At 50.8% G+C, this 15173-nt stretch overlaps 7 protein-coding genes across 7 annotated transcripts; 3 read left to right on the top strand and 4 right to left on the bottom strand.

Annotated features, from left to right (window-relative positions):
• Nucleotides 1-1817, bottom strand: C7974DRAFT_7347 (uncharacterized protein). The gene is made up of 3 exons (XM_046147173.1): nt 1621-1817; nt 1146-1568; nt 1-1096 (listed from the first exon to the last, which is right to left on the bottom strand). The coding sequence occupies exons 1-3, from the start codon at nt 1723-1725 to the stop codon at nt 248-250; spliced, it is 1377 nt and encodes a 458-aa protein (XP_046002578.1). The 5' UTR covers nt 1726-1817; the 3' UTR covers nt 1-247.
• Nucleotides 1818-2208: 391 nt separating this feature from the next.
• On the bottom strand, nt 2209-3336 carry C7974DRAFT_371023 (uncharacterized protein; the record flags this gene model as incomplete). Its single annotated transcript, XM_046139995.1, has 1 exon — nt 2209-3336. The coding sequence occupies one exon, from the start codon at nt 3334-3336 to the stop codon at nt 2209-2211; it is 1128 nt and encodes a 375-aa protein (XP_046002577.1).
• Nucleotides 3337-4529: 1193 nt separating this feature from the next.
• Nucleotides 4530-6531, top strand: C7974DRAFT_459619 (P-loop containing nucleoside triphosphate hydrolase protein). The gene is made up of 2 exons (XM_046146112.1): nt 4530-6096; nt 6146-6531. Exons 1-2 carry the CDS (start codon nt 4570-4572, stop codon nt 6413-6415), a joined length of 1797 nt encoding a protein of 598 aa, XP_046002576.1. The 5' UTR covers nt 4530-4569; the 3' UTR covers nt 6416-6531.
• Nucleotides 6532-7439: 908 nt separating this feature from the next.
• Nucleotides 7440-9434, top strand: C7974DRAFT_7230 (glycoside hydrolase superfamily). The gene is made up of 2 exons (XM_046147144.1): nt 7440-7804; nt 8002-9434. Exons 1-2 carry the CDS (start codon nt 7645-7647, stop codon nt 9315-9317), a joined length of 1476 nt encoding a protein of 491 aa, XP_046002575.1. The 5' UTR covers nt 7440-7644; the 3' UTR covers nt 9318-9434.
• A 45-nt stretch (nt 9435-9479) lies between these two features.
• On the bottom strand, nt 9480-11658 carry C7974DRAFT_7226 (major facilitator superfamily domain-containing protein). The gene is made up of 2 exons (XM_046147143.1): nt 10855-11658; nt 9480-10806 (listed from the first exon to the last, which is right to left on the bottom strand). Exons 1-2 carry the CDS (start codon nt 11182-11184, stop codon nt 9643-9645), a joined length of 1494 nt encoding a protein of 497 aa, XP_046002573.1. The 5' UTR covers nt 11185-11658; the 3' UTR covers nt 9480-9642.
• Nucleotides 11227-11658, top strand: C7974DRAFT_382297 (uncharacterized protein). Its single transcript, XM_046140663.1, has one exon. It carries the CDS (start codon nt 11294-11296, stop codon nt 11579-11581), a length of 288 nt encoding a protein of 95 aa, XP_046002574.1. The 5' UTR covers nt 11227-11293; the 3' UTR covers nt 11582-11658.
• Nucleotides 11659-12769: 1111 nt separating this feature from the next.
• On the bottom strand, nt 12770-14934 carry C7974DRAFT_419397 (putative cytochrome P450). The gene is made up of 2 exons (XM_046144210.1): nt 13214-14934; nt 12770-13165 (listed from the first exon to the last, which is right to left on the bottom strand). Exons 1-2 carry the CDS (start codon nt 14666-14668, stop codon nt 13115-13117), a joined length of 1506 nt encoding a protein of 501 aa, XP_046002572.1. The 5' UTR covers nt 14669-14934; the 3' UTR covers nt 12770-13114.
• Between the last annotated feature and the right edge of the window lie 239 nt (nt 14935-15173).

Genomic DNA, 15173 nt, shown 5'->3' with positions numbered 1-15173 from the left:
TGAATCTTGACCATTGGTCTTTCAGGGTACCGTACTGTCGTTCAAGTGGCAGTGTCTGGGAGCCAGGTATTTCGGCTCTCAGCTACAGACGCTCAGCCTCATCGACATGAGTACCCCATTTCCACTCAACTGCATAGACGCGTGTATGCAGGTGCACATGTAGCCGACTTATTGCACCTGTGCATGCTTATCATGGATTTATTTGGCGAAAGCTGTGAAGGGCAGTGGTCAAAACGACCGTGCATGTTCAGGGCTCAAAGAACCACTTCGTGGTCTCTTCTTCTTTCCTAGAAAGACTTTCGATCTCGTCCAACAGACCTGCAAGTTCTGCGCCATCTTTCTGTCTTCTCAGCCAGATACGAATTGCCTGACCTTCTATTTTTGCTCTTCGGCTCATCCACCACAAGTTACCGGTTGTCAGTAGACTGTACCACCATCCCATGATGAAGACGGCTTTCATATCTTTCATCTCCAACAGCTCGAGGAATTCCGGTGTAATGACTGCCATGACGTAGAGGAACTTCATTGCGTTTTCCTGCGTCAGCTTGATAGCTGGACATTTTGACAAGGCGAGGATTGGATGATAGTAGACGCTTTTGGGTTCGCTCAGGAGACTTGTCATTCCGAATATCTCCCAGACGCGAGAACTGATATGCGGCTCCATATTGAGACTGGTGTCGACAGCTGCCCACTCTGGTACGGAAACACAGCTATTGTCTTTGACGATGCTAGAGAAAATGCTATCTGACCTCGAAGGTTGAGCAAGTCGCCAGAGGTGTTTCTTGCCCTCGCCAATCCTTAGCCATGAAAGGTCGTCGGATTCTACCGGTTTCAGAGGCCATACATCGTATGGGTTGGTAGAGCCAATTGACCAAAAGGACGCTGCGCCTAAGAACACTCCAGTGGCCCAGATAGCGTCGCGATATGACGGTGGGATCGGCTGCGAAAGGATGCTATTGAAAAGTTTTGAAGCCGTGTTCCAATGTTCGAGTGCGGTCTGACTACTAGCTGTTTTAGTGTTGCCTGCTGTCGGGTCCGCAAGATGCGCATCATGCATCATAGTCACGCTGAGTAGCATATGCATCAGAAAGGAGTGCTGAGGCAGTCTTAGCAGTATCGGTAGCCATAGATTAACCCGAACGTACCTTGCACGCGAGGTGGCATACAAGATCGCGATACACGCGAGCCATCTGAATGTTTCCTATGGTCAATGCGGTTCTATTTCGGAACCTCAACAGGACTTGTAGTTGGTTGTGACTAAAATGCCAGGATTTGTTCGTCCAGCCGAGATCCGGCGTGTTGCATTGGAGCGCTTCGTCAATGATAGTGGTCAGGGTTGGACTGACGGTCATGGTGAGAAGCGGTGAAGTCCATGGTTCGTTTCTGTCATCTCGACTCTGTTCGGACAATTCGATATTGGAACTCGGTGGCTTGTAAAAAGCGGTCGGCTCTAATTGCACCTGAAAAGACCCTTGCGCATCAAGATCCAAGAAGCTTGTTCGTTCAGAATAGTCGCAAGCAACGCTATAGAGCATGCACTTTCTGCAGGATGGTTGAGTCTCATCGCACTATGCGGTCAGCCCATCAGGTTTCTATCCACTTTTTGCGACCTCCACTTACTTTGACCCTCCGCAACTTACAGTTACCACATCCTTTCTTCGACTTCGCGTGAGTGCGTCGTTTCCGAACACCTTCGGTCCGGGGTCTCGCTGCAACGGTAGGCATGGTCGGAGGCCGTCACAGGGCCAATTTAAAGATCTAACTTGCTTTCGTATACAAAGCACAGATGTGCTGCCTCGCGCACTCTTGTATCGGTGGTCTAGAGCTAAGGCCTCCCAATCAGTGACAAGGGCGGTGCTAGTCCCGCGCTAAATGGCGCTCTAACCTCCGTTCGTATTGCAGCATTCAGCAATATGATTGGTCAATACCACGTCACCGCACGAGCACAAGCTGTGGTCCCACGCCAGAAGACGCCTTGCTTGCTCGGAAATGTTGCTGTGAACGTGGGGATCCCGCTCAATTGGCTAACAGCCAACCCACTTTTCCAAACGAAAGATATCGGAGTGAAGGCACTTTTAAGATACGATCACGGTTTTTGAAAGTCAAGGTAAGTTCCAGAGTTCAAGGTTGACTAGGTACGCTATCTATTTATCTATCACCGGCTACCACGGCGACTTGTTGTTTGAATCTGTGCAATCACCGACCCATTTAGAGGCCAGTTTTGGTGCCTTTAACAACATCCGTAACATATGTGTCAAGAGTGCCAACCTGGATTTCACCGGCATCGAGAGGCACATCAACAGCTCCGACAACAGGCAAGGTCTGCTTAACATCGCGGCGGCCAAGATCAGGCAGGTCTTTGACAGTGGTGTTCTTGACGACATCTAGAACAGGCTCGTCCTTGAGAGCAATGCCCTCAATGACCTTGTTGATATCCTTATCGACAGTGCCGACCTGAATCTTGCCGGCATCGAGAGGTACATTAACACCTCCGACGACAGGGAGGCTCTGCTCAATCTCGCGAGTGACCTTGGGAAGACTCTCGACCTTGATGCCCTTAACGAGGCCATCCACATACTTGTCGACAGTGCCGACCTGAATTTTGCCAGCATCGAGGGGAACATCAGCGCCGCCAACAACAGGGAGGGACTGGCTGATGTCGCGAGATGCGAGGTCGGTCTGGGGAATAGCTGGAACCACAGGAACGCTGACTGCAGGGACAGTGGGTACTGCGACAGTAGCAAGGTCGACCTCGACAAGATCATCGACATCAACGTTGATAGGCGCGTTGATAAGCGCGTTGATAGGCGCGTTGATAGGCGCGTTGATGATGTGATCAGCAGCCTTTTTGATAAGGCCGGTCTTGACAGGAAGAGTGCTGACAGGAAGAGGAAGGATTACTTCTGGATCGACATCGCCGATGAGAGTGGCATCCTTGAGAACACCATCAACGATCGGCGCGTCGGCACGCTTGACAGGGAGGTTGACGTTGGAGATCGGTGCCTTGGGAAGGGTAGGGAGTGAGACAAGGTTGGGAATTTTGACGCTCTCGACGACACCATTCACAACGGGAAGGTCAGCACGTCTGACAGGGAGGTTGACGACGGGCAACTCCATGTTATCGGACGTTTCTTTCGGCATAGCAGGGACGCCAGCAGGAAGTCCGGATGGGAGCGTAGCAACGAACTCGGTGGGGACTTTGCCAGGAAGAGTTTCCACTTCGGTAGGCAGCACACCCAGACTGGGAAGATTGATTGGAAGCTTGGGGAGGTCGACAGGGGCGCCAGAGACGGCAATGGAGAGCAAAGAGCTCGAGATGATAGTAGAAATCCTCATTATGGGTATATGGACAGTAGAGTAATGAGTGTGGTTGAAATGAGTGACTGGAGTTGTAGTAGATGCCGATGGTCTTCTCTCGTGGTAAGCAAGCTGTCTTTATACCAAATAGTCCTCCTATTGCAGCCCCTAATCTCGACCATCTCTTCAAGTTGCCGTCTTCATCACGGCAAGTCCCAAGGAATGCGAACGATCCGCGAGATAAAGTTACCATGTAATTTGTCGATGTGGTGATGATCTGCTAGAATTGCTTTTGTACTGGGTTGATCTACAAGATCTGCCCACTAGAAGTCGAAAGCCTAATTGTTAGCCATACTTGCGGCTCAAGCCTGACTTGGCCGAAGTCGACACTAGGATGAATAAATGGTGACGACGTTACTTATTAAGGTAAGGGCGCTTGGCAAAAGCCCTGGTTGTGAAGGGCTATGGGGGGATCGACAGGGGTGCGGCTCATTCCGAAATGGGCGTGTGGGCGACTCCATAGCATAACTACTACAGGAGAACCATCACAGGAACTTCCCATGACCATTAGTTCCAGCCCATTCCGCACGATCAGTGAAGTTCAATAATAAGGGATCAACATGATATGAGCCCTTGACTCAGATAGCGCGGACCGCTGGGAGATTCTTGACCACTGTCTTAAGCAGCTGAGTCGTAAAATATCGCCGAATCCATTGCATGCTTCGCAAGTATCTTGGACGTGCCTAGTTGCTATGTGCCAGACAGTATGGAGGGGTGCTGGGATTAACTAGAGATCAATGCGTATGGGTAGTGATTATACTGCACTATTGTCAACAACCGAAACAGTATTCACCAAAGAAATGAGAACCATCCAATACTCGACTTGCAGCGACTCGTGCAGACTTGATGAGGATCATCCCCAATTGAGCCGTAGTTATGAGCTGAGCTACGCGTAAGACGACATTCGTAAAGTCCAACCTCCCAAAGTGTGTGGACGTGGCTTGTGGATAATATCTTTCGTAGGCGATGCACTAAAACATGTGCTTCGAATGATGCTTCAACGACTAGACAGGCCCACGGCTGCAGTTGATGTTGGTGAAGGAGGCGGGGCTGTAACAGGGCCCGGGTATGGATCAACTGTTATTCCAGGGCGGAGAAAGCTATGCCTAATCCAGCGTTAGCGCTTCGAAAAGTTTAGAAGTGATGAGCCTGCAATGCGTGCAGATCAAATACTTCTAACCTACAGAAATCTTTCGTGCAATTCTCGCAGAAATGGCGAACAAGCGCAAACTCAACGAACACGACGTTCCTGAGGAGACGTCTCCTCAACCCGCAAAGCGCAGAGCCAGCGATGCCTCCGAGCTCGACGAGACTACCACCGTTGTCACGAAGACCACCGCGCCCGCTGCGTCTTTCGCCGAATTCGAACTGGAGCCACGGCTTTTGAGGGGTATTAGGGATCAGAAATGGAGCTCGCCGACCGCTGTGCAGTCGAAAGCCATTCCTCTTGCCCTGCAGGGTCGCGATATCCTTGCTCGTAGTGGCACAGGAACTGGAAAGACAGCTGCCTACCTGCTTCCGGTCCTACACAATGCATTGAGACGAAAGGGCAAGACATCCCTGATTCTCGTCCCTACCAAGGAATTGGCGCTGCAAATTACCAAGGTAGCCAAAGCGTTGTCGACACACTGCGGGCAGGAGATCCGGATACAGAATATAGCTGGCAAGGAGTCAGAGGTCGTAACGAAGGCGAAGCTGGCAGACAACCCAGACATTGTCATTGCGACACCTGCACGCGCGAGCGCAAACATCAACAACGGTGCACTATCTGTTGCTGAGCTGGCGCACCTCGTCGTCGATGAGGGCGACCTAGTCATGGGCTACGGATTCAAAGAAGATCTCGATCAGATTGCGCAGAACATTCCCAAAGGCGTTCAGATCTTCCTCATGTCGGCCACCCTGAACACGGAAGTCGAGTCTTTAGGCAGCCTGCTGTGTACCGACCCAGTCGTGCTGAAGCTCGACGACCTGAACAAGGACGCGGAAAGAGTGAAGCAATACGTCATCAAGTGCGCAGAGGAGGAGAAGTTCCTATTGATTTATGCCATGTTCAAGCTCAAGCTGATCAAAGGCAAGACGATTGTCTTCGTTGGCGACACAGACCGCTCTTATCGTGTGAAGCTATTCCTTGAGCAGTTCGGCATCAAGTCTTGCGTCTTGAACTCCGAATTGCCGCTGGCATCGCGATTGCATATCGTCGAGGAGTTCAACAAGAACATCTACAACATTCTCATTGCATCAGACGAGACCGAGATTATGGGATCAAGAGAGAAGGATGGGGATGCCTCGAGGCCAAAGAAGAAATCAAAGACAGAGAAAAAGGCCGCCGACACCGATTCTGGCGTTTCACGAGGTATCGATTTTTTGAACGTATCCTGCGTTCTCAACTTCGACTTTCCCTCATCGTACAAGTCGTACTTCCACCGAATCGGTCGAACAGCGCGCGCTGGCAAGTCTGGAACAGCGATCTCGTTCATCATACCCAAGGACAAGTACCGCAAGCACAAGCCGACGTCATTTGCAGCCTGCGAGAACGACGAGGAGGTGCTGGAGAAGGTGGAGAAGCACCAAAAGGATGGGCAAAAGCTAGAGAACTACAACTTCGATATGAAGCGCCTCGAGCCCTTCAGATACCGTTTTGGCGACGCCTTGCGATCGGTCACAAAAATCGCTATTCGCGAAGCACGAATCAAGGAGATCAGGATGGAGCTGTCAAAATCGCAAAAGCTCTCCCGCTACGTATGTGCAACCAAATAGAACCAACTCGAACGCCACTAACAGTCAACAGTTTGAAGAGAATCCTGAAGCGCTCGCGCACCTTCGCCACGACCAGACGCTTAACCATCCCGCACGCATACAACCTCACCTCAAACATATACCAGATTACCTGCTGCCAGGTGGGAAGAAACCAGAAGATGTTGGCTTTGTGGGGTTGAACATGCCGAAGCCAGGAGGCAGGAAGTATGTCAAGGGCCGAGGAAGGAAGGTTGTTCGCGGCAGGAACGGTAAGGTGGATCCGTTGAAGACATTCAACGCAAGAGGGAAGGGCAAAAAGTAAGCGTACTACGTATATAAATCTGGCGGCAACCAGTAAAATGAATACCCCGTCTTCTTGAAACACCATACGTTGGTTGACATGAAGCTGTCTTTACACAACGTGACTTCGTTCAACGACCTGAAAGTATTGTAGTCTGTGATCGCTTTGTTGGATGCTGCGGTTCTGCCCCAGATAATTGAAATAATTCGCCCCGTGAAGAAAGGCATGATTGAACACTCATGCTGCCAAATAGTAGAGGGAGCAAGTACCCTCAGAGTGACCACCGCAGCTACTGCCACGCTTGTGTTGACCTGGGCGCTGCGCACTTCAGATTCATGCTTACTATCATCAACTTCTCCTACAACGCCTTGAGCATCCAAGAAGACGTCTTGTATTCTAGAAGGAGCCAGCTTCTAAGGTCTTCTAAATGTGGGATCGGGTGGATGGCCTCGTACCTAGGCACATCTGACCAGCCACTTGACACTTTTGTAAAATGCATACCATGTTGATCATAGCTAATAAACTGCAGCGCTACTATCAGTCAATTCTGTTCAATTGCATACACTCCAAGAAGAATGCGCCCTCTCACGTTGCAGAGAGCGGATTGAAGATGTGAGCCAAGCCTACTACGCAACAACATTGCTGGGAAACAATGGAAAAAGCTCTTGTAGAATGTTTTTGCCTGCAATATAGGAAATGATTACCTAAGATCCAGCTTTAACCATTATTATGGCTACAAGTCTAATGTTGGACTTGGCCAAACCAACGTTCTTATCGTATTGGTGATCACCTCCGTGGATGGAGGGTGCAGTCTCCTCAAGTCGCCGGCTTCGTTGTCCGCTTTACTCCGATACTGCCATCGTTAACATCACAGCGAAGAAAAGGTCTACCCGATGCTTGCGAGGGCGATTAGAAACCAGGTCAATGTTGCTACACTTGACCGCTTCAGACACGGAGGATCTTGTTCCGCGACCCATCGCGACTGCCGGAGATCAAGCGCCCCACAACGCCATTCGACGCGGACCTGCCACAACCTTAAATACCCCACACAACATCTGTCGCTTGACCATAATGAGCAATGATGTCAGCTCATGCCGGCCTCCGAAGAATGATCCGAGTGCAACTGCGAAGATCCACAGGCGTATTTAAGCTTTGCTATGGCGCTGCAGCTTACTTGGCCAAGCCTCGTCGATTGACCTGCACCAGACTTCCCTCTCTATGCCAAACCTCACTTTCGACGTGAAAGAAACATGAAGACAGCAACGCTGCAATTGCTCCTGGCCTCGTTGGCTATAGGGTCTGTGGTATCGCGAGAAGACCAGAAGCACCATGGCATCGGCAAGAATGATTTCATCAAGGTTGACGGCTTGAGACTGTACGATTCAAAGGGTGCACTACACTACCTTACAGGTGAGTCAGTCTACAGAGGGGTGCAGCTTCTGGCTGTTAGCTCACGGGTAACCGTTGAGAGTTTGGCCAATCCACAACAGCTGCGACACTCTCCTCGAGCTTCTGACTTGCTGAATGCATGCCGCGTCAGCACACTGTATCCGCCCGACGCTGCACCCCTCTATACTGAGTCAAGGATACACACTAATATACAACAGGGATGAACTACTGGGCATGTATGAACCTCGCTGCCGATGACCAGTCTGGTGGCAACTATTCGCGTCTGGTTACGGAACTTGACCAGATGGCGGCAAAGGGGATCAATCATCTGCGTATTATGGCTGGCTCCGAGGGTGCACCGACACCACAACCGTTCAGGATGAACCCTCCTCTAATGACTGCCCCTGGTCGTTATAACGACGCCATTTTCGAGGGCTTGGACATCTGTCTTGCAGAGATGTCGAAGCGGGGAATGCGTGCAACGATGACCTTGAATAATGAATGGCACTGGAGTGGGGGGTTTTCTCAATACGTATCCTGGGCAAACAACAATACTCGAATTCCCTATCCCGAGTCGTGGAACCTTACAGCACCACCACAGAAGCGCAGACCCGATTCAGGCTGGGGCAACTACACTAAACAAGGCGTGGACGCAGCACCATATAGTGAGTTCACGCGCTTCGCAAATCTGATCTACAACAACACTCAAGCCGAGGCTTGGTACAAGGACCACATCAGGACAGTCATGACCAGACGAAACTCTGTGACAGGCCGTTTGTACGCTGAGGACCCTACCATAATGACGTGGCAGCCTGCGAACGAGCCGCAGGCTGCCAACGAGCTTGGCTATGTCGGTATCAATCTAGTGCCCAACCCGGATGACTTGCTCTTCCCATGGGTGGATCGCATCACGAGTTATATTCGTTCCCTGGCTCCCAAACAGCTGATCAGTCTTGGATTTGAGGGCAAACAGGGAGAATTCTACTTCAAACGTGCCCAAAACTTTTCGACGATCGATTATGCAACCACGCACTGCTGGGTCCAAAACTGGGGCATTTATGACATGTACAACTCGAGCGAAGCAAATCTCAAGGCGGCTCAGGACTTCGCGGTGACATTCATGCGAAATTCCAGTAGATGGGCTGCTGATATTGGGAAGCCGGTCTTTCTTGAGGAGTTTGGCATGGCTCGTGACAACTGGGAAAACGTGGGAAAGGAGTACCCGTACCTCAGCAGTGCATCCACTACCCACAAAGATGCGTACTTTCAGACTATCATCGGTGCAGTCATGGATGAGTTCCGCAACGGCGGTGCGTACATTGGTACGTCGCCATGGGCGTATGGAGGTATCTACCGTCCTGAAACGCAGCATATCAATGAATTCGGCATGGTTTGGGCTGGAGATCCGCCTCACGAGGCGCCCGGGTGGTACGATCTCTACGACACTGATCAAGCAATGAATATCGTTGCCGCGCAGGAAAAGACCATCACGGATTGGATTGAGAGGCATGGAAAGAATTGCACGTCCTACTGAGCGAGAGCGCTGGACCTTCAGTCAGAAGACTATGACAATGATAAAGGTAGCCGACATGAACTGTTGGGTCGCAGATTTCTGAAAACGCCACGTTACGTGGGGTGAATGATCAGTTCTATTTTAGTCAAAGTACGTCACATCTCTCCAGTACCCAAATCATTAGTTCTATGTCGCATGCTTGTTCATTCATTTCGTGAATAGATTTTACTATTATTCATAGGTTCATTATCTCCGAACGTCCCAGTAATGCGAATACAAACACATGCCAACACCGCGCTATGCAAATTCCAAGTAGTAATCATGCCTCCGCGTCAGGCCGCGGCCCTCAGCCTTGAGCCTTCAATGCTGCGCGCATTTCTGCACCTTTGAATATGATCAACAGAACCCCGGGAATGCAGAGAAGATCCATTGCACCAAAGATACTGAAGGTCCATCCAACACCGGCTTTGTCGAGTAGACCGTCCATCACAACAGCGGCAATGGCTGCAGCGATGTTACGAAGGAGGCCGCCCAACGCCACCAAACTGGCAGTCTGGGCTGGGTCGCATTCTGTTTGGAAGGAAGTGCTGGTGACAAAGACGATCGAAGTTCCGATAGACGAAAGCGCCGACCCAATGAGTCCAGCGGCTGGGGTTATACGACTCTGGCAGGACCATCCATACATGAATTTACCGGCAGCTGCGATTGAAAAGCCGACTAGCTGATAGGCGATGCGTTTCTCTGGTGCAAACTTGCCGTCCGCACTCTTAGCGATAGCTCGTCGGCGCAACCAGTCACTACCACGACCGACAATAATTGAAGCGATGAACATAGATATACCTGGCGCAAGGTATGCGTAACTGACCTGGGCAGTCGACCAATTGTATGTCCCTTTCAGAACACTTGGGAACGAGATGTACATTCCGTACAGTCCAGCGAACTGGAAAGCACCGTTGAAAGAGACAATGAGATGTGGAGGGTATTTCAGTAGTCGCATGAATTTGCGGAACGACGGACGCGGAACCTTGGGGCCTTTGGTATCCGTAATTGGCTGTGTACGAAGCTTGGGTATCGAGAACCAGGGCTGTTGAGCAAGAGCAGCGCCATTGCCGACGAGAGACCGCAGCGTTTCAGGCATGCAAAACATGATTGCGCAGTATACCGGAAAACAAGTCAAGGCTAAGAACCCAAAGACCCATCTCCAACGCGAAACGTCCGCGAAACCACCGCCGATAAGAGGTCCCAGAACAGGACCCAGCTGAGGTCCCATGAGAAACCATGCCAGAGAGGAAGCGCGATTCGCAGGTTCTGTGATGTCTGCCACCGTACCCGCTCCAACGGAAAAGACGATACAGGAGCCGAACGCTTGGAAGATTCGAAGGATGAACAGAAGTGCGATGTGTGCTGGGAGCGTCGCTAGCAGAACATTCGCGACGAGGAAACTTCCGAGACCGACCATGTAGACAAGCTTACGGCCTCCGATATCAGAGGCTACTGCACCAAAGAGTGGCTTGAATCCGTCAGTGAACGTTACTCTGTCATGGGAATGGTTACATACCGCGATGGCGAATACAACCATATAAACCGATACTGTAGCGTTGATTGCTGTAGCTGAAACTTTGAAGATTTCCTCAAAAAGCACAAGAGAAGGGAGGTACACAGCGCCGGTCAAGGGGCCGAAAAAGCCAGCTGCTGTTACGGCACCCAGCATGAATCGTCGGCGATTGAGGGAGAACGCCGAGTATGGTGGGGGTTGAGGAGTGAGTGGAACATTATCTCCTTGCGCCAGTGGCTCCTCGGCGGTGTCAGAAGAGGAGAACTCGCTGTCAATGCTGTCTCGACATCTATCGTAATGGTGATCTTTCTCGAACTCGATCGGAGAGCGCATGTTGAAGAATAATGGCCAAGCTACGACAGGAAATCTTGGACGGAAGTAGGATGTGATATGTAGGTATGACCGCTTATGCACTGCCTTATGCTCGGGGTGTCCCACAGAGATGCGCAGCACGCTCAAGATAGACCTTGTCAGCCACTGGCTCTTACTGGCTCACAGTAGTGACATCCATCCTTGTACGCTAACCATCATCTGGATTACGCTCAGCCGCAAGCAAGCTCAAGACTCTTTGTGCGTTGCCAAGCCACGTGCCCTGGGTACTCCAGCCAGCCCTGGCTCCACCGCTCCGCCGGGCCCTCCGTCCTCGCTCATCAACTCGGCGTCCGCGATAGGAGCGATACGTCTCGTAGTTGCTTCACATCATCGGTGCTGGCTGTGCATGCAAGAGTAAGCATAAGGCCCGTCACATAGAACTAGTAGTAGTCCATGCATAAAATGTGGTCTTTCGCGGTACAGAACATCGTTTCATTGTGCTGTTGTGAACGAAGGGATGTTGTCCCGCCTGACCAGATCGACGTAGGGATCCCGCAAAGCACATCACACAGCCGCGATACAATACTGTCGGCTGCAAAACGGGTGTATTGTCGCTAGCTCCCGGCTCACGCTGGGTTTACCGACAGAGGCTGAACGCCTTAGCTTGGGCTGACCCCAGGTGAGCTGGACCCACCAACTGCGCCCCGAACCCACCTGCGAAGTAACAACACTGGACAGTACGCCGTGACACGTTTTCGCTGCAAGGAGTGAACGTTGCAAGCAGGCCTTCGATCCTCTGCCGAAAAAATAGCAATTGGATGGTGATGCATTACTGATCCTGACACACCGAGTACTCACTGTTGCACCTTTGGTGGTCCAAACCTGGCACGGCTTGATCACACTTCAATCTAGAATACCAAAGTTTGGACTAGAGCACCTCAACGCCGCAAAAACCAACCTTTACCGTGTTGCCAACCCTCGAACCGACCTGCATCATTCAGCATCGTTTGCATAGCGCAGATATGGGCCGTCGGCGACATTGACTTCAATTTCCGCGCGAAGGCCGAAGCCGTGCTGTGCCGCATTGAATCCTGATGGTCTATTTCTTCGTCACAGACTCAGAGGCACGGCCAGACATAAGCTTATTGTGAGATGCTTTGCAATGCGACAATCTTGCTGCACATCTGATTCGAAATCGACTACGCGCCTGTGCCAATCAAGTACGTCTACGATGCATCCCATTTCCAAAGTACGCATCTCATCGGGCATCTTCCTCAGCTTGTTGGGTATCAGGTCCACAGCACAGTCTGGCTCAAAGACACAATCTGGCTCGCTACAGTAGTGCCCCACGTCCATGGATGGGCGTAGGTGTGGAGATTCGCCCCCAACATCACGCCGCAAAGATGCAGCAAGCTGTTTCCCGCGTCCAATTGTAACTCTCATGTAAGATTGAATGTTTTAGATCCTACAATGATTGTTTGGCTGATAGTCTCTGAAGTTGAAAATGGATGTCAGCTCAAAGTGGGTCTTGAAGCTCTACCTAACCGCGCCGCAGTGCATGGGCCACAATAATGGAGGATTGCTGACGTGTGCGAGCTTCAAGATCGTGAAACTGTTGTGCTCGAAATACATCGATTATAAGGCCTCCGATAGGCATAATTTAGTGCTTCCTGCGAGGCAGATTGCACCAGGTATCGCAGGTTTTTCGAATGCATTCGTGAGCTCTGTAGCAGCACCTCGCGACATCATGCCATATCGGTTGCAAGACAACACCATTTGGGTAGCTGGAGACGTGCCGCATTCAATAGTCCTAAACTACGCTACCAAACTACTGCTGTGTGCTCCACACAGTCTAGGTTTTTACGATCGGAACCGAAACGCCAACGCTATGCTCAGTGCACTGATACCCACCAGAAACATCAAACAGATCTCTTCAAGTCTACTGATATTTCTATAGCGACTGAAACTTGATCTTCAGCCCCCGGGGATAGAGCGGTCCCGCCTAAATCAATTAGCTTGCTGTATCTCGCCGGTAGTTATCTCGACTTACTGGAGTCATGCGTCCGTCCCAACTCTCGTCTACTATCCACTTGCATCCCCTTATCAGTTCGAGAAGAGTGATTCGAAGCTGCTGCATAGCAAACTTCTGCCCTAAACATGCCCGCCGCCCTCCGTGGAAGCTGATGAAAGCACCTTTGGAGTTGGCTTTCCGGTATAGGTGATTGATTTCCTCCATGTTTCGACCCCAACGCCCAGGCTTGAAGTCGTCTGAGTCAGTGCCCCAGAATTCAACGTCGCGGTTTGTTGAATATGCGTTATATCCCATAAACACCCCTTTAGGGATTACAATCTGGCCACCCATCATAACAGGTTCTGCGGTGCGACGGTTTATCAATTGCGATATCGGAGGGAACATGCGGAGGCCTTCGTAGAGAATAGCAGTCAACAGTGGCAGATCGTGAATGTCGTTATAGGATGGTTCGTAGTCCACAGGCGCGTCGGCAGGATAGAGTGTCTGGATTTCCTTGCGAACTTCTTCTTGGATCTCTCGATGAGCCCCAAGAAGATACATAAGAGACATCAGTGCAATCTGTGGATTTTCATGACCTGCCAGAAAGGTGCTGACCATGTTGTCTTCGAGATCCTTGTCGGATAGCTTCCCTTCGTCATGGGCTCCAATAAGCCTGCATGCAACATTCTTCTGGTCATTCGAATTGCAGACGTGGTTATGGCCTTTGGTAATCGAGGTTCGTAGCGTGCTTCGGAAGTTCCTGTTGAGCGCGCGGCCCAGTTGCCTCATCTTCAACGGCAGATGATCGAGGAAAGGAAAATTCAGGAAGATCGGGTTGAAAATTATGGGCTTGATGTTCATCTGAATCGTGTGTAGTGGGGCGTCCGAACGCTGCATCGTTTCGAAGCTTGATGCGTAAAGTACGTCTGAGAGATTGGCAAGTGCGACTCGGTGGCAAGGCACATAGATGGGAATACCCGCACCGTTGGCTTGTTTCGAGTTATTCAAGAACATGTCTTTCAGAAGTCTCGAGTTCTCCCAGATCTTGGTCGAATCTTGGTCCGCTTGAAGCGCTGGTTTGAGAACACCGTGATAGAGCTTCCACTTCTCTCCATGTGCACTGATGATATTTTCGCCTGTGTACTCCGCGACCACACTGTGCGGAATCTTGATGTGATTTCCAGCCTTCGCATAAGTGTCTTCGTATTTGAACACCTCTGCGATGTACGCAGGCTTGCGCACGAGAATGTTCCATTGTCCACCGAAGAACAATTTTACTGCTCCGTACTTTTCTAGAGGCTCTCTCATATACTGACGATAAAGTTCCGCCTGATCCACATCTTTGAAAAGCGGCAGAAGAGCATAGTAGAACGGGATTGTTGGTATGTTCTTGGGGAAATTGCTGGGCGGTGTGAAGAGGTAGACAAAGAAGGAAACGATACCAAAAAAAGTACCGAAGACAGCTATGAAGACCAAAGAAAGATATGACACCATCTTGCTTGACGTTTTTTGAATGTGCGTTGAGTGAAAGAAACAAATTGACCAGGTCGAGCCAATGTTAAACGCATTTGCTGATGTGAAAGGCACTCAGCCTCAGGCCTACATTTGGACGACATGCTCAGCTAGGTCGATTCACAACAAAAGGAACGTGGCTTAAGCGCGCCTGCACCCGTTCTGGTGCGTCCACAATTAGACAATAGATAGCTTTTGCGAGTGGGGCTGTAACGTTGGGGCGGTGGAGTAAGCTTGGCGGTTTAGGCGAGTGCGCAGTTCACCTATTACACGTTAGCTTGTGGCACGGATTCTCCGCCTTTCAGCTCCATGTGTGCCAAGATATGCACGCCTTCTCTGCACACAGCTTTCCTTGGACGACCTAAACCTGTAACAACGCTGCATTAGCGCAAATGATGCCGCCGCGACCTAGTAACGCAAACTTGTGGCACTGTACCAGACCGCTTGCGACCAGGAGCAAACGCCAGAACTCAGGCCCATTTGACGC

This window comes from Boeremia exigua (assembly GCF_020726555.1).
Source record: "Boeremia exigua strain MPI-SDFR-AT-0100 chromosome Unknown C7974scaffold_1, whole genome shotgun sequence".
NCBI lineage: Eukaryota > Fungi > Ascomycota > Dothideomycetes > Pleosporales > Didymellaceae > Boeremia > Boeremia exigua.
The sequence above is the reverse complement of the archived record's forward strand: the minus strand, read 5'-3'. Positions and strand labels throughout refer to the sequence as shown.